Source organism: Sphaerodactylus townsendi, linkage group LG06 (genome assembly GCF_021028975.2).
Source record: "Sphaerodactylus townsendi isolate TG3544 linkage group LG06, MPM_Stown_v2.3, whole genome shotgun sequence".
In the NCBI taxonomy this organism is placed as follows: Eukaryota; Metazoa; Chordata; class Lepidosauria; order Squamata; family Sphaerodactylidae; genus Sphaerodactylus; species Sphaerodactylus townsendi.
The window spans coordinates 9,941,079-9,958,812 of NC_059430.1; the positions used below are offsets into that span (position 1 = coordinate 9,941,079).

A 17,734-nucleotide genomic window follows, 5' to 3' on the forward strand; every position below is an offset into this window, starting at 1 on the left:
CGTGCACACACCACAGTGAGCAGGGAGGACTCGGCTGGCGGGCCTGGTGCCTGTGTTCTGGGTGGCTGCTGCCCAAGGGAGGGGGGCACAGAGGAGGCAGAGATGCTAGAGAGGCACAGAGCGGTGCACGCGGGACTTGCTGGAGGTTAGAGCAGGCTGGCCCCTGCTCGAACAGGTGGGGCGGAGGAAGAGGGAGCCAACCGTTTTTTTCTAAACTAAAACCTCAGCATTCAGGTTAAATATCATTGAGACCCACTCCCCCCCCCTTTTAGGAGGATTAAGCTGAGTTTAAGTTAAATAAGGTCTTTTGTGAGATGCCTTCCCTAGGAAGTAACCGCTGTTTTTAATTGTATCTATGATGGTTTTATGGTTTTATGTTGTACACCGCCCAGAGCCCTTTGGGGATGGGGCGGTATGTTAAATTAAATAATAATAACAATAGCAACAATAGCAACAATAACAACAACAACAACAATAACAAACAATAACAAATAATAACAATAACTAACAATAACAATAAACAATAATAACAATAATAACAATAATAACAATAACAAACGACAATGACGATGACAACAACAACAACAACAAACAACAACAACAACAACAACAACAATAATAATAATAATAATAATAATAATAATAATAATAATAATAATAATAATAATAATAATAATAATAATAATAATAAATGTGCAGAAGAGAGCCAGCGTGGCACAGTGGATAATAATAGGTTCTGTAACAACAACAACAACAACAACAAACGACGACGACGACGACAACAACAACAACAACAACAACAACAACAACAATAATAATAATAATAATAATAATAATAATAATAATAATAATAATAATAATAATAATAAATTGCTGGGTTGGCACTTTGCAATAAATGAGTGGGGTTTGGGTTGCAATTTGGGCACTCGGTCTCAAAAAGGTTCGCCATCGCTGCCCTAGCGGGATGGCGTCCCCTTCTCCTTCAGCGGTGTCGTGATTCAGTTTTAATTGGGTACGGTGCCGGCGCTCGTTTTCCCGTTCAGCTCGGCAGCCAGGCAAGCCCCGGATATTTATGGAGAGCACAGGGTTTCTTTCCGTGGGCTCCTGGAGGGGATGAGAAATCAATCTTCCCAGTGCCTAGAACCCCATCCCAGCTGTTCACGGCCCTGGCTCCCCGCGTGCCACCAACTAGCTTCCAACCGTTCATCAGCCGGATGAGCAGTCGAGCTGGAAAATGTTAACTAGCTTGGAGGAAGCTGGGACCGGATCTCGGAAGGGTTTCTTTCTGCCGACTTCCTCGGCTCGGCTGCGTTCTGCTCGGCTGCTGGTGCCGCCGCTGGAGGGTTTTAATTCGTGGCGCCGACTTTCTTCTGGAAACAAATGTATGCGACAAAACCCCACTGTGGCTTTTCGACTCCTCTTCGCCCTACCCCAAAATGTCCATTTTATGCTGATGTCAATCCCAGAACAAGCTGAGGGCCAACCCTGCAAATCCTGTCCTATTTGTTAGGATGGCTGGTCACCAGGAAGAAGAGAGTTTTGGATTTATACCCCCCCCCTTTCTCTCCTGTAGGAGACTCAAAGGGGCTTACAATCTCCTTTCCCTTCCCCACCCCCACAACAAACACCCTGTGAGGTAGGTGGGGCTGAAAGAGCTCCAAAGAACTGTGACTAGCCCAAGGTCACTCAGCAGGCATGTGTTGGAGTGTACAAGCTAATCTGGTTCCCCAGATAATTCTTCACAGCTCAAATGGCAAAGCAGGGAATCAAACCCTGTTCTCCAGATTAGAGTGCACCTGCTCTTAATCACTACACCATGCTGGTTCGCAAGGCCCAGGATCTATGAGCCAAGTAGACTGACACTGAATTCACTCGTCACATTTTGTGATGTTGCCACATGAGCCTGCCAGATACTGAATCAAAGGATCAAGCGGTGGCTGTCATCAAAGACCTCCACCAGAGACCCTGGAGAGCGGCTGCCAGTCCGAGTATATGGAAAGAAAACTGAACCCAAAAGAAAAGAAAAACAGAACCCAAAAGAAAACTGAACCCATATGAAAAGAAAACTGAACCCATATGAAAAGAAAACTGAACCCAAAAGATGGACGGGATGCTGGTTGGGACATTTGAGATCTTGAAGGACTTTGTGTCCCCCTCTTATGATGGGGGTACAGACGATACTGGCTGACTTGGTTGAGGTTCTGGGGATTAGGTGAGACCCGGCATTGCTGCTACAGAAGCGAGTCGACGCAGCCGTAAAAGCTGCTGTCTTCCTGCTCCGTTCAGCTCAGCAGATGACTCGGCTGATCTGACCACCTGGATCCCTGCCATGGTAGCATCGCGACACGATGACTGTACTGCACTCCAAATCAGTCTCCCCGCGAAGCCAGCTTAGAGATGCCAGGGAACACAGAGTATCATGGCTCGGCTATTATCAAGAGCGAGGCGGAGCATGTGTCTTACACCCATTCTGTGGTCACTCCATTGGCTGCCCATCTGTTGCCGAGCTCAGCTTGAAGCGCCTGCTATCACACACAAAGCCCTTCCGGGGCTCCACGCTTCGTATCTGCAAAGCCACCTGTCTGCTATGTCTGTTCACAACATCTGAGCAGGGACTGCTGGACGTGCCACTCTGCAAATGGGCAAGATCAGCCCGCAGGCACTCTATTCTTGTTGGCAGCGGAGGACAGGACTCGCAATAATAGGTTTAGAAGGAGAAGAGTTGGTTTTTATGCCCCACTTTTCTCTGTTTTAAGGAAACTCAATGTGGCTGTGACAGGGGGGGAAACGGGAGCACCCCACAAGGCCGTGCGCTCCTGTGGCCGCGCCTGCGCGCGGAAGGCTGCCGCACTGCCTTGCGCCCCAGAAGACAGTGCAGCAGCCTTCCAAAATCGGGACACTGGAAATAACCCGCAGGACGCGGGACAAATTGTTTGAAGGCGGGACTGTCCCACCAAAAGCGGGACGTCTGGTCAACCTACTGTAAGGAGACTCAAGGTGGCTTACAATCTTCTTTCCCTTCCTCTCTCCACAACAGACACCTTGTGAGGTAGGTGGGGCTGAGGGAGCCCTGAGAGAACTGTGACTAGCCCAAAGTCACCCAGCAGGAATGTAGGAGTGCAGAAACACACCTGGTTCACCAGATAAGCCTCTGCCCCTCAGATGGAGGAGCGGGGAATCAAACCTGGTTCTCCAGATTAGAAACCACCTGCTCTTAGCCACTGCGCCATGCTGGCTCTCTCAAAAGGAGCCCAGCAAGAGTGCTTGTTACGTCTGGGCACCCGCAGTGTCTTTCAGTAACCCAGCAGGAATGTAGGAGTGCAGAAACACACCTGGTTCACCAGATAAGCCTCTGCCCCTCAGGTGGAGGAGTGGGGAATCAAACCTGGTTCTCCAGATTAGAAGGCACCTGCTCTTAACCACTGCACCACGCTGGCTCTCTCAAAAGGAGCCCAGCAATCGTGCTTGTTACATCTGGGCGCCCGCAGTGTCTTTCAGCGGCATGCCAGAGGTACCCCCATCACCCGACTTATGGCCTCTTCCGATCCTCTCCTCCCTTTCGTGCGGCAGCTAGACTTTCCTGGGCAATTCCTGCCTCCTCTGCCTCTCTCTCTGTGACGCCGGCTTCCCCTTTTTCTCCCACAAGAGATCAGGCTCCCGAGCTCAGCAGGTGGCTGCAGCTCCCATCAACGCGGCACCTGTCAGCTATGTTGGCGTCTCCTCCTCTCTGCCTCCCTAATTATAAAATCGCGGATGGCTTTGGTGATAGGGTGTCGTTTTCTTTCCCTGTTTTTTTTTTCCGGTACGTGTCAGTGTGTGTGCACGCGCGCTCACCAAATGTCAAACTGGAGAAATTAAAAATGTAAATGACGGAGTCTAATTAACCAGTTGACAGCGGAGCACAGCTGCCGGTGACAGTGACTGATTACCTTCCGCAAATCTTGTCCTCTAAGGCCTGCCATAGTTGGGGGGGGAGAGAGGGGAGGGGAGGGGAGGGAGGGCATCTGAAATAGCAACTGCCTAAAAGAGACAGTGGCTGGTGTGCCAACCTCTGCGCCGTGGTGGTACTGAGGCAGAGGCACTTAAGGTCGCGGGGGAGTGTCACTCCATCTAGACCGGAAGCCTGTCCTCGCCGTCACCTGCTGGGGACGTAGAGGCTGCAACTGGTGGGTAAAGGAGATCCAGCACGGTGTGGTGGTTAAGAGCAGGCGGACTGTAATCTGGAGAAGTCGGTTCGATTCCCCGCTCCTCCATAGGAGCAGGGGACTCTTATCTGGTGAACTGGATTTGTTTCCCTGCTCCGTCACATGAAGCTTGCTGGGTGGCCTTGGGCTAGTCTAAGGTGACCAGATTGTCACCTTTGTAAACCGGGACCCGGGCGGCCGGCCGGCCGGCCGCGCGCACACGCAGCCGCAGGAGCGCACTGCCTTCTGGGGAGCTCCCATTTCCCGCTCCTGCAGCCGTGTGCGCGGGAGGCTGCCACACTGCCTTCTGCGGCAGCCTTCCAAAAATCGGGACGGTTCAAAAAACCCGCGGGACGCGGGACAAATTGTTTGAAGGCGGGACTGTCCCGCCAAAAGCGGGACGTCTGGTCACCATAGGCTAGTCCCAGTTCTCTCAGGACTCTCTGAGCCCCATTTACCTCACAAGGGGTCTTTTGTGGGGACAGGAAGGGAAAAGGAGTTTGTAAGCCACCTTGAGTCTCCTTACAGGAGAGAAAAACGGGATATGAATTCAAACTTTCTTTCTTGTTTTAAGTACTGCTGTGAGGAGCAGGCAAAGCAAAAGACCAGGCTCCAGGTTCCACCAATCAAGAGTGATCTCCTGGAATTGAGGCACATCTCCGGACTGCAGAGGGTGGAGTCTATGGCATCGTACCCCGCTGTGGTTCCTGTCCTTCCCAGGCTCCGCCCCCAAATCTCCCATCAGTTTCCCAAAGTACAACTGGCGACCCTGCAGCCCTCATTCCCAACCAGTGGCCCTTTCAGGCTCCGCCCCCAAACTCCCAAGAGTTTTACAACCTGAATCTGGTAACTCTGCCATCCCCTGCCAATGGCCTGGGAGACCTAGCAATTCTACAACCTGGCAACCCTGGGCCTTTCCCCACTTACCTTAAGCCCCACGCTACTCTCCGAAAGTAGCGCAGGGTCCCCCGGCACTCCCCACGACAGGGACGGTGAAAGTGCAGCCGCCCCGACGCTGCCGCTGCCGCTGCCGCACCCCCTCAGCGCGCAGCATCCCTGGCGCTCTTTTAAACGGCGCCTTGTGAAGACGCCCGGAGCATGCGTGGGGACGCCTGGGCGCACGCCAGGGATGCCGCGCGCTGAGAGCAGCGCGCGGCATAGGGGGGATTACGGTAAGTGGGGAAAGCCCCCCTAATTCAGAAGCCCTGGAGTCAGCGCCACTTTCCCATTCAATTGCAAATGATGTTTCCATTCTTGTTTTGGGGGTTCCAGGAAAACAGAACCGAGAGATGGTGTTCGAATTTTATGTGATTTATTTGGATTCTGATATAAATATACGGAGTTTGATAGTACCGGTTTATTTTATTTGTTTTTGCCTTGTTTTGTTCTTCCCCATCCAGTCCCTTCCCCATCGGCTAACAATTGTACAAGTTGCAATCCTGTTTCTAGTAGTTTCATAAAATAGAATCATAGAGTTGGAAGAGACCCACAAGGGCCATCCAGTCCAACCCCCTGCTATGTAGGAACACACAATCAAAGCATTCCCAACAAAGCATTCCCAGCCTGTTCAGCCCTGCCTGGGACAGACCCTCCTGTTGGTCTGCCTGCCTGCCTGCCAAGCAGAAGTCCACCGGGTGAGCTGCCGCCTGCTGCCACTGGGAAGGAGTGAGAGTCCTTCCCCACCCACCCCATTGGGTACACCCCATTGGGAATTAGCAACAAATCCAAGATGGCGGCCATAACGGAGCTCGGCAGCGGAGCTCCGCAACAATAATGAGGTTTTAAGCTTCTCTCTCATTTTCTACTGTTTTAACCCGGAAAGAGCGTTAGACACCCTGTATTATCAGGACAATTTTTGGAAAGACTCTCTGGTGAGTGGAAAATAGCGAGACAGCGGCATGCAGTACTTGCTTTTCGAAGAGCTCCCCGTTTCTCCCCTCTTGCCATTCTCGCCATTGCTACGACTCCGGCGGGTCTCCCTATTGACAACGTTACTCGGACTTGGTCTCTTTACTTGTAAGGCACCACTACTGGGGAGGTTGGTGGCAGTGACAGAAATGGTGGCAGTAATGAAGACATTAAGAAGCTGTGCTGCATTCTACTGTGGAGTTTACCATCTTCCCTCCCCTTTGTATTTATTATACTAATTGATTAACCGCTTAATTAATTAATTAATTAATTAATTAATTAATTAATTAACTGATTAGCTTAGATTAGTTAGTGGGTGATTTTGTATACTTGTATTAGCTTGCTTATTGTATTGTTTAATGTTAGTTTAAATAGATCAGTTAATTAGTGGCGAGCTGAGTCCACCTACGGTGGAGAGTTGTTGCCGGGGTTGGGTTAGGAGGGGACAGCGGGGATGGGGGCACCTTCCTTGGGGTTGGGGATCCCGGTGTTGATGGGACGGGGCAAGTATGACGGTAGGCGGCGGCCATATGAGAGAAGGTGGACGAGATATGGTTATGCTCGTTCACTTTCTGACCTCCGACCTATCCCAAGGGACGAAGGTGGTTGGGTTCAGAGACACCCTGCTTCGTCTTTGGTGTTGATAAATGCCAGGTCCATAAATAATAAGACCGCTGTTCTCCGGGATTTTCTTGGAGTTCAGCAGATGGACCTGGCCTGTGTCACCGAAACCTGGGTGCGAGAAGGCGAGACCGTTGCCTTAGGCGAGGTCACGCCCCCAGGTTTCGCGTGTCTCCACCGATCGCGAACACAGGGCCGGGGGGGCGGCGTGGCAATGTTAGTCCGAGATACCATCCCTTTTAGGGCAATCCCTGTCCCCGAGATCATTGGTATGGAGTGTGTCGGCCTGGAGTGGTTGGCATTGGAGAGGTTGGCTGTTCTCCTGGTGTACCGGTCGCCTAGCGCCCCAGGAGACGGCCTGCCACGGCTGCTGGAGGTGGTGGCGGACTGGGCGTTGCGGTACCCCAGACTTATTGTTCTGGGGGATTTCAACGTCCATGTCGACGACGCCTCATGTACGGTGGCTGCGGACCTGGTGTCATCCATGGCGACGCTGGGCCTCTCCCTGGTAAATTCTGGCCCCACTCATGAGGCCGGTCACACACTGGACTTGATCTTTGGGTCAGGTATTGATGTGGTCATATCCTCTATCGACAGAGTGCCATGGTCTGACCACTATGCCCTGAGGGCTCGGATGAGCATGCCGCAACACCCCCGTCTAGGCGACGAGCGAATTTATGCTCGCCCGCGAAGACTTATGGATCCTGATGGATTCCTGAATGCTCTGCGGGATCCTGAACCCACCGGCACCCTCGATGGCCTAGTAGCGGACTGGAATGCCCGCCTTTCGGATGCCATCGAGGCTATTGCTCCCCGACGCCCTCTTCGACCCCGTTCTCGGCTAGCTCCGTGGTATACTGAGGAGCTACGCTGTTTGAAACGGGAGCTTAGACGGCTAGAGCGAGTGTGGAGGAAGTCTCGTGACGAGGCTGCGCGAACATCTTATAGGACGCTTATGAAAGCCTATGAGATGGCGACGAAGGAGGCGAAGAGAGTTTTCTTCTCCTCTCTCGCATCTGCTAGCTCTCGCCCAGCACAACTGTTTCGCATTATTCGATCCCTTACCTCTTTATCAGAGGGTTCAAAAAATGATCAATTGGCTATTAGCTGTGAGGCATTTATGAGCTATTTTGCAGATAAAATCGCGTCGCTCCGCCAGGACCTCCCTGCCACCTTGGAGACAATTAGTGAACTGGAGGCTCCCTTGCCGTCTTTTGGCCCTTGTCTGGCCCAGTTTTCCCTGCTCTCCGAAGACGATGTTGACAGAGCCCTAGCTGCTGTTAGACCTACTACCTGTCCTCTGGATCCGTGCCCCTCCTGGCTTATTAAAGCATGTCGGGAGGAGTTATGACCCCACCTGTTGACCATTATCAATTGCTTCCTTGAGCAAGGAGTTTGTCCGGGTGGGTTGAAGGAGGCAGTGGTCCGCCCACTCTAAAAAAGAACGTCGTTAGATCCTAGTGATCCGGCCAATTACCGCCCCGTTTCGAATCTTTCGTTTCTGGGGAAGGTAATTGAGAGAGTGGTGTTGGAGCAGCTTCAGGGTTTTCTGGAGGACGCATCGGCCTTTGATCCCTCCCAGTCCGGCTTCCGTGCTGGGCATGGGACGGAGACTGTTCTCGTCGCCGTCACAGATACGCTCCGTATGCAGCTCGACCGAGGCGGATCGGCGCTGCTGGTGTTGTTAGATCTCACCGCAGCATTTGATGTGGTCGACCACGATCTTTTGACCCACCGCCTGGCCGTTTCCGGTGTGCGGGGTACTGTCCTTCAATGGATTGCCTCGTTTCTCCGGGACCGGAGTCAGCAGCAGATAATGGTGCGGGGACCAAGCTTCCCGGAGGTGCCCGCTTCATTGCGGTGTGCCTCAGGGAGCACTATTGTCCCCGCTGTTATTTAACATCTATATGCGACCCCTTGCTCAGCTGGTACGGAGCTTTGGTCTGGAGTGCCATCAGTATGCTGATGATACCCAGCTCATTCTGTCAATGGAGGGAGCAGGCGCGCCCTGCAGATCTACAGTATTGTTTGGAGGCGGTTGCTGGTTGGTTGACGCAGAGCAGGTTAAAGCTGAATCCCTCAAAGACGGAAATCCTTTGGCTAGGTCGCGGGGGGGGCGGAGGGTTTCCAGCCGCCGGTGTGGTTGGGGGTCTCATTGGCACCGGCCCCCTCGGTTCGCAGCCTGGGGGTCCACCTGGATTCGTCTCTTTCTATGGAGACCCAGGTGGCCCATGTAACCCGGGTTGCATTTTTCCATCTTCGCCAGGCCCGGCGGCTGGCCCCCTTCCTCTCCCAGGTGGATCTGGCCACAGTGATTCATGCAGCGGTCACCTCCAGATTAGACTATTGCAACTTCGCTCTCACAGCGGGCCTACCCTTGAGGTTGATCCGGAAATTGAAACTGGTCCAGCATGCGGCTCGTTTGCTCACGGGCGGTGCCTCTAGAGATCATCACGCCGTGTTGCACCGTCTGCACTAGCTCCCAGTTGAATTCTGAATCGTCACCAAGGTTTTGGTGTTTACCTTGAAGGCCTTGAGCGGTCTGGGACCTCGTACCTCAGGGACCGTCTGGCCCCATATGTCCCATCGTCGGTCTCTGCGTTCGGCAGAGGCCAATTTACTGGAGATCCCCCCTCTATGATGCGGCTGGCCTCCACCAGCGCCAGGGCTTTTACGGCCCTGGCCCCTGCCTGGTGGAATGCTCTTCCTCCAACTGTCCGGGCCCTGCGGGACCTACATGAGTTCCGCAGGGCCTGTAAGACTGAGTTATTCCGCCGGGCCTTTGGGGAGGCCGGCTGCTGATAGGTGCCCATTAACAACTAAGATCCGTTGTTCCCCTCTCAGGGGAGTTGAGGAGTTAATGGCTAAACACCATCTGTTTTAACTGACTATGAATTAGGAGCGCTGCTTTTAACTGATATGAATTTTAGTATTTTATTTTGTTATCCGCTTTTTATTGTAAACCACCCTGAGCCCTTTGGGGGAGGGCGGTATAAAAGTGGAACTAATAAATAAATAAATAAATAAATAAATAAATAAATAAATAAATAAATAAATAAAACAAATGGCCATCTAGCTTCTGGGCCTTTCCCCACTTACCTTAAGCCCTGCACTACTTGAGGAGAGTAGCGCGGGGTCCCCCGGCACTCCCCACAACAGGGGCGGCGACAGCGCAGCCGCCCCGATGCTGCCGCTGTCGCGCCCCCTCAGTGCGCGGCATCCCAGGCGCTCTTCTTAACGGCGCCTTTTGATGACTCTGCGTGGGGTCGTGGGGACGCCCGGGTGCGCGCCTGGGATGCCGTGTGCTGCTCATAGGGGGGATCGAACAGAGTGTGGAAAGGCCATATGTTTTAAAACCTCCAAAGGGATCTCCATCATTCTCCGAGGCAGTGTATTCCACTGTCGAACAGCCCTTTCCATCAGCTTAGCACTTGTGATTCTGTTGTTTTCCTATGTTTTAAAACTGTTGTGAAATGGAGCATACTTTTGTATTGGATTTCATATTGATTATTTGCTGTCCATAAGCTTGATGGTTGAAAGATGGGTATATAAATCTGTAAAACAAATCTTCTGAAGGAATAGGTCTGTACACACAAATATAGTCTATTTTGTATCGTCGAAGACTTTCGCAGCCGGAATCTACTGGGTGTTGGGAGTTTTCCAGGCAGTATGGTCGTGGTCTGGCAATTTTTGCTCCTAATATTTCACCCGCATTGGGCAAAACGTTAGGTGCAAAAAACGACAAGACCACAGCCACACCGCCTGGAAAACCCGCAGCGCACAATCTATTTTATTGGCTTGATTTTTTTCTCTTTTGCTAGCCTAGAAAAGAGAATAGCTAGAATCCCCTCTGGTCCCAGGGAAACAATTCTCTCCCTCCGCCCCCATTCAAAGAAAATACACACATACGAAGGAGGGAGGGAAAGAAGGAATACACCCATCCTTAATGGAACTGGGGAGGCGGAAATCTTTCTAGGAACTCATGATCTCTCCCTAGAACACTGCACAACTGAAAACAGGGTTGCCAACCTACAGGTGAAAACTGGAGATCTCTTGAAATTACAACAGATCTCCAACTGTCAGGAGCAGCAGTGGCGTAGGAGGTTAGGCGTAGGAGCAGCAGTGGCGTAGGAGATTAAGAGCTCGTGTATCTAATCTGGAGCAGCCGGGTTTGATTCCCCGCTCTGCTGCCTGAGCTGTGGAGCCTTATCTGGGGAATTCAGATTAGCCTGTACACTCCCACACACGCCAGCTGGGTGACCTTGGGCTAGTCACAGCTTCTCGGAGCTCTCTCAGCCCCACCCACCTCACAGGGTGGTTGTGAGGGGGGAAGGGAGAGGAGATTGTAAGCCCCTTTGAGTCTCCTGCAGGAGAGAAAGGGGGGATATAAATCTAAACTCTTCTTCTTCTTCTTCTTCTTCTTCTTCTTCTTCTTCTTCTTCTTCTTCTTCTTCTTCTTCTTCTTCTTCTTCTTCTTCTTCTTCTTCTTCCTGTTAGGTCTACAATTCTTGCCCAGTAAACAGACTCTGTTGTTGGTCACAACGGCCTTAATTATTGGAACAGCGGAAAACCCAAGCTTTTTCGAGCCAGTTCTAAAGTGTGAGAAAAAGCATTAGCGGTTTATCAACCCCGCCCTCCACTTCCTTCTCTTTCATGTCATTGGGAACCGTTCAGGCTCGGGCTTGATTATGTCTAGTGGAGACATCTGCCTTATCACACTGCTTGGTAAACCTGACCTTGCAGTGCTCATCATTGGGGCCAGTATGATGACGTCTTGCCCTCGAGCTTACCAACCTCCAGCCAGGCATACCTAACTACCTAGAAAGCAGCAAGCCTGTGATTGACACTACATACATACTGTCGGGCATATAATTGATGCAGGATACAGTATTGAAACCCGAGACTCTGACATTTCTCCTTCCCAACCCCATCATCCCCACCCCCACCCTCAGATCTCTAGGAGTTCCCCAGTCTGGAATCTGCAATCTGGAAAATATAGCAAGGTGATTCTTGCTGTGGCTTTCAAGACAAAGGAAGGGTTAAGCGTGCCCAATTTTGGAATCCTAGAGAGGTTCTAGCAGCTGCTGAGTCCTGCAAATACAGGAAGAATTATGCATTCTGCAAATTATGCAAATACAGGAAGAATTATGATTAAAGAGGACTTGACCTGGGGCGTACAGACTGCTGTGGTGGTTAAGAAGGCCCAGCAAAGACTGTACTATCTGAGACATTTAAGGAAACAACAACTGAATGGAAAACTCCTGGTGTCCTTTTACCGCTGTGCTATCGAGAGTGTCTTAACCTACTGCATCTGTGTATGGTTCTCCAGTTGCACAGTGGCAGATAGGAAGGCGCTCCAAAGGGTTATCACTACTGCACAGAGGATTATCGGCTGCCCTCCCCCCTCCTGGGAAGAACTCCATAATTCCCGAAGCCTAAAGAAAGCCCAAAATATTCTGAGGGACCCGTCTCATCCAGCACACTCTCTTTTTGAAGCGAGTTACCACCATCCGGCGGACGCATAAGCAGGGTCTATCAAGAGCACTAGGGACCAAAGAGGAAGCTTAGAGACAGCTTCTCACTCTAGAGCTGTGGCTATATGCTGAACTCCTCATGGACTTAAAGTGGTTGTTGATGTGTTTGGGGCTGTGTAGGGATGGGTGGAGGAAGGGGAAAGTGAGGATGGGGATGAGTCTGGAATTGTGTGCATCGAGGAATGCTGCTGTAAATTTCGTTGTGCATGCACAATGACAATAAAATGCTTATGCTTATGCATGGGGTGGGGGTTAAAATTTGGGATTTCTGATCTAAAAGCATGGAGAGGACGGTGGATAAGTTGTGTTCCCAGACCAACATGCAGGCAAGTATTACTCCAGACATGGAAGTGAGCCTGAACTCATCATGCCCTCTTATCCCACCAGGTACTACTCAGATATCGGCAAGATGCCGGCTATCAGCGACCAGGACATGAACGCCTACCTGGCTGAGCAATCTCGCATGCACATGAATGAATTCAACACCATGAGCGCACTCTCCGAGATCTACTCTTACGTGGGCAAATACAGTGAAGAGGTGAGTCTCTATGGAACAAGGGGCGAGCATGGTTCAGAGATGGCCACCTGGCCTCAGGCTTAGAGTTGCCAGACCCTTGCCAGAGGTTGTGGGGCCCTCGTTTTGGAGCCCCTTCCCTGGAGCTGTCCAGCTGGCTGGTGGGGGGACCTACTAGCAGCAAACTGAGGTCTAGGCCAGGCTGTCACTGGCCGTTTCCCACTCCCCGTTTGATGCGGGCTACTTATGGCTGGTAACCTGCAGTCCAGCAACACTCCACACGGCGGCAGAGGCACAGCCACCTCGATTCTGGAGCTCTTCAACCTCGTTAGCGCGCGACATTTCCAACTCCTGTTTGCAAGAGCGTCTTTTAGAAAAACCCTCGTAGAGCGCAGGCCGCCGCTCCTAGTGACATGGACACTACTGTCCAATCAGGCCACAGCAGGGCTCCAGCCAATCAGAAAAGAGATCTGCATTTCCGATGCCGCGGAATGCAGCGAAGCTTTCAGAAGGCACAAGCTGCGGTGGGGTGTACGAACTCGTGCTGAAAAACCGCGGGTCAAGCGAGACCGGTTTGCCTTAGCTTTTTTTTTTTAAGTGGGGAAATGGCCACTGTCCATATTGCCCCCAGCACTCATCAGAAGTGAGGTTGATGTCACTTTTGGTTGCAAATGTGCTTAACGAGTGAAAAAATGTAGAATTTCTTGGTGCAAAATGTTGGCTCTTACCCCGTGTCCCTTTTTAATTATAGTACATCTAACCCTGGATGTAAGACTTCTGGACTACCTCAGTACTTAGTTTTATACCTTGCACTCTAGCTTGGAGCTTGCTTATGCTAACTAGGTTGTTGATATCTTCTTTTTCACTTGCCATGACCAGTTGCCTTCTCTCCCTGATATTGTTTATGCTAAGTAGGTTGTCGATATCTTCCTTTTCACTTGCCGTGACCAGTTGCTCTCTCTCTAATATTTTTTATCCTAAGTAGGTTGTCGAAACACTTCTTCACGCAACGTGTGATTGGTGTTTGGAATATGCTGCCACAGGAGGTGGTGATGGCCACTAACCTGGATAGCTTTAAAAAGGGCTTGGACAGATTTATGGAGGAGAAGTCGATCTATGGCTACCAATCTTGATCCTCCTTGATCTGAGATTGCAAATGCCTTAGTAGACCAGGTGCTCGGGAGGAGCAGGAGCAGCAGAAGGCCATTGCTTTCACATCCTGCATGTGAGCTCCCAAAGGCACCTGGTGGCCCACTGCGAGTAGCAGAGTGCTGGACTAGATGGACTCTGGTCTGATCCAGCAGGCTAGTTCTTATGTTCTTATGTTCTTATGTTCTTATGATATCTTCCTTTTCACTCGCCATGACCAGTTGCTCTCTCTCTAATATTTTTTATCCTAAGTAGGTTGTTGATATGTATTGTCGAAGGCTTTCACGGCCGGAATCACTTGGGTGCTGTGTGGTTTCCGGGCTGTAATGGTCGTCGTTCTTAACATTCTCTCCTGGCGTTTAAGCCTGCGGCTGGCAGTCTTCAGAGGATCTGATGTTCGGAAAAGCAAGTGGAGTATATACTTCTCACTTGCAGCATAACATCAATCTCTAATACCAACAAATCTGGCCAGCGATCGGGAAGTGCCTAAGTATTCGAGATATTTTCTTTTTCACTTGTCATGACCAGTTGCTCTCTCCCCCTGATATTGTTTATGCTGTCAATATATTTTTTTTAACTTGCCATGACTGGTTGCTCTCTCTTACCCTTTCTCTACAGATCCTCGGGGCCCTCGATCAAGACGACCAGGCTGGCAAGCAGAAACTAGCCTACAAACTTGAACAAGTTATAACCCTCATGAGCATAGACAGCTGAGAACTGCCCTACCAGGGGACTCCCTGGGAGGGATTGAAAGAAAGAAAAAAAAACCAAGCCGTGCCTCAGTCTAGAACATCCTCTTTACCAAGTGCAAGTTTCTGATTGGCTGTCGAGCTGAGTCACCTGAACCGTTGCCGACTTCTCTCGGGCTCGCTCGCCAAACCTGTGGACACCCACAAGCAACAAGGCCTGAAGGATGCGAGGGATGTCTCCCGTGGAGGAATCCCACACTATGGAGGGGGAGCTCCCTCGTCCACCAATTTTCCTCTTGCCTTCTTCCTGACATATCATCGCACCGTCCGTTAACCGGCAGAGGGAACCGTTTTCGGTTCGCCTCCGTCATGCTGCTTTAATGGCTCCTCTTGGGCTCGGAGCCCCTGGAGCAGAAACAAACTCAGTGTTATTTTGGAAGCTGCACCAAGGGTGGGACTTGCTCTCGGGCCTCCCGGAATCCCGCCGGAGTGGGAATGAACTTGTCTCTTTTCTCCCGTCCAGTTGTGCTACCCTTATCCGCTAGGGGAGGATCCGGTGTCTTGCCCCCCCAGGACTGTCGCCGCAAAAGGGGCCTTCTTATCCTGTGAACTAACCGTGTTGTCAGCTACTCTCCTGGGATTGGGTGGAGGAGGACAAGAGGCTGTCCTTTCCCTTTCTCCACCCCCTTCCAGTTTTCATAGGGTTTTTTTTTGTTAGCGAATCAGCATTGTTTTCAGTCTGTCCCTGTTGACCGTGTAATGAAAAGACAGCTGCCTTTTTCATCGGCAGCCTGCCCTGTTTCCTTCCCATCCTCTCCAGGGCAACGGTTTCTCATCAAAGCTCACCCCTAGGAGGTAGGGTTGCCAGCTCCTCATTGGTTAATTCCTGGAGCTTTGGGTGGGGCAGAGCATGGAGGAAGCAGGGTTTGAAAAGGAGAGGGACCTCAGTAAAGCATAACGCCATGGACGCCACCCTCCAAAGCAGCCGTTTCCTCTAAGGGAGATTCGTCATCTGGAGGTCAGTTGTAATTCTGGGATGTCTCCAGACCCTACCTGGGGGGTTGGCAACCCTGTGAGATCAAGCGCTCTCGAACTATATTACAGCCACCAGCAGCCTCTTTCTATTCTCTTTTCTAAGACACCCAAACTGCCTCCTGCAAGTTCTTCGGTCAAACCAGCATCAACTACAGAGCACAAAAGTCAAGGAGGGTTTCCAGTCTATTCACAGTCAGGGTGAAGCCGGAATCAGCATCATGGAGGTTAGGAGCATTCCGCATTGTCCCTTCCTCGGTTGTAACAAGTCAACCAAACGCATGTTAGAATACGGTCAGAAGGGAAAGGGAGATGTATGGCATGTTACGACTGGCACCGGATGGCTCGTGCTGCCCTCCCCCCCACCCAATGAAATGGCCATTGGGATTGAAATCGTTTGCCTCGACTTTCACGGGAAAGTGAATCCTACCCCCCCCCTCTGATGTCAGAGTCCCATTCAACTTTGGGCTGATCTCCCCCCACCAAGTGGGGAACAAAAACTAAATTGTGCTACAGGGTTTCTTTTAACGCTCTATCAAAAATTTGGTGCCCCTGAATTATCGCAGACAGTTAAAGGGCTGCAACCCCTCAACACAAAGTTAAGGGTTCATATGATCACCAGAATCATAACATCTGGCAAATATGTGTTGCTTCGGAGTGTTCAAAGTGCCGCATATATTTTATCTCGGTCCTTCTTCTATAACTCTGCGGGTTTTGCAAAATCGAGTTTCCTCCCACTGTTGGGCAAATAGGGAGCCGACAGTTCATGCAGCATAGGATTAAAACCCAGAATCTCCTGTTTCACACTTCAAACCCTTGAACCTCTGTGGTACCCCAGATCTGAAAAGACACCTGTTTTTTTAACTCTGTGTGTCAAGACTGACTTTTGGTGTAGATTCTGAGCCTTCCCGTCTCTGCCGTTGTTGCTGTGGATAGCAAAACACGAATCTTGAGTTTTGTAGATGGAAATCCATACCTCTGTCCGACGAGTGTGGAGTTTGCTGGTGCTTTTGAACGCAGAATGAGATTCCAGTTCCAGACGGGGTACGAGGTTCCACAGGTGGCCAGCCTGAGCGCCAACTCAGGTTCGTGGTTTTTGGTTGTCACCCAAAAGCCATCAACTACAACGGTCTTGTCGTCTTTCCCGAGCTGGACATTTTGCCTGCAAGCTCCATGCGAACAGCAGGTCCGATTGTCCCGCAAACAATCGAAAAGGGCTCCAGCGATCCACTCCCATCAAGCTACCGTACGAGGTTGGGAGGGAAGGGGAGGCGCTGCGGCTCAGTTGTAGAGCCCTGGCTTTGCATGCAAGAGGTCATCGGTTCGATCCCCGCCATCTCCGGTTAAAAAGAACGAGACGGTAGATGATAGGAAAAATCTATCCCTGAGACCCGCCTAGAAAGCCACCGCCAGTTTAAGTGGACCTCAGTGGACCAAAGGTTTGATTCTGTATGAGGCACCTATCTCTGAGTGTTCCATTCAGAGGAAGGGCTGTGGCTCAGTGGTCGAGCATCTGCCTGGCAATTAGAAGGTCCCGGGTTCAATTCCAAAGACCTCCAGTTGAGAATTTGGTGGTAGATGATAGGGAAGCCTTCTGCTTAAGACCCCGATGAGCGGCTGCTGGTCTGAGTAGACCAGGGGTCTGCAACCTGCGGCTCTCCAGATATTCATGGACTACAAATCCCATCAGCCCCTGCCAGCATGGCCAATTGGTCATGCTCGCAGGGGCTGATAACAATATCGAATCCATATGAACCTGAAGAAACCACAAATTCTGAACCCAGAGTAGACTAATCTGACCTGGATGGTTCCAATTGGTCTAAATGCTCGCGGGGCTGATAGCTGATGAATCGAACCACAGGTTGAACCTGAAATGGGCACAATTCTGGCTGATGGTTCAATTGGTGTACTTTCGCGGGGAAGCTGATGAGGTATGGTCCACGAACATCTGGAGAGCCACAGGTTGCAGACCCCTGGAGTAGACAATTCTGACCTGGATGGTTCCAATTGGTCATGCTCGCAGGGGCTGATGGGAATTGTAGTCCATGAACATCTGGATAGCCATAGGTTGCAGACCCCTGGAGTAGGCAATTCTGACCTGGA

The 17,734-nt window shown here is 51.0% G+C and overlaps 1 protein-coding gene across 1 annotated transcript in view; it reads left to right on the plus strand.

Annotated features, from left to right (window-relative positions):
- Positions 1-17,295, plus strand: part of PLXNA4 (plexin A4) — a 203,752-nt gene extending 186,457 nt beyond the window's left edge. Inside the window, exons 24-25 of the mRNA XM_048500707.1 lie at positions 12,635-12,785; positions 14,529-17,295. Of these exons, the coding sequence (XP_048356664.1) occupies positions 12,635-12,785; positions 14,529-14,624 (247 nt within the window). The 3' untranslated portion in view covers positions 14,625-17,295. The remainder of the gene's footprint in view (positions 1-12,634; positions 12,786-14,528) is intronic.
- Positions 17,296-17,734: the final 439 nt, after the last annotated feature.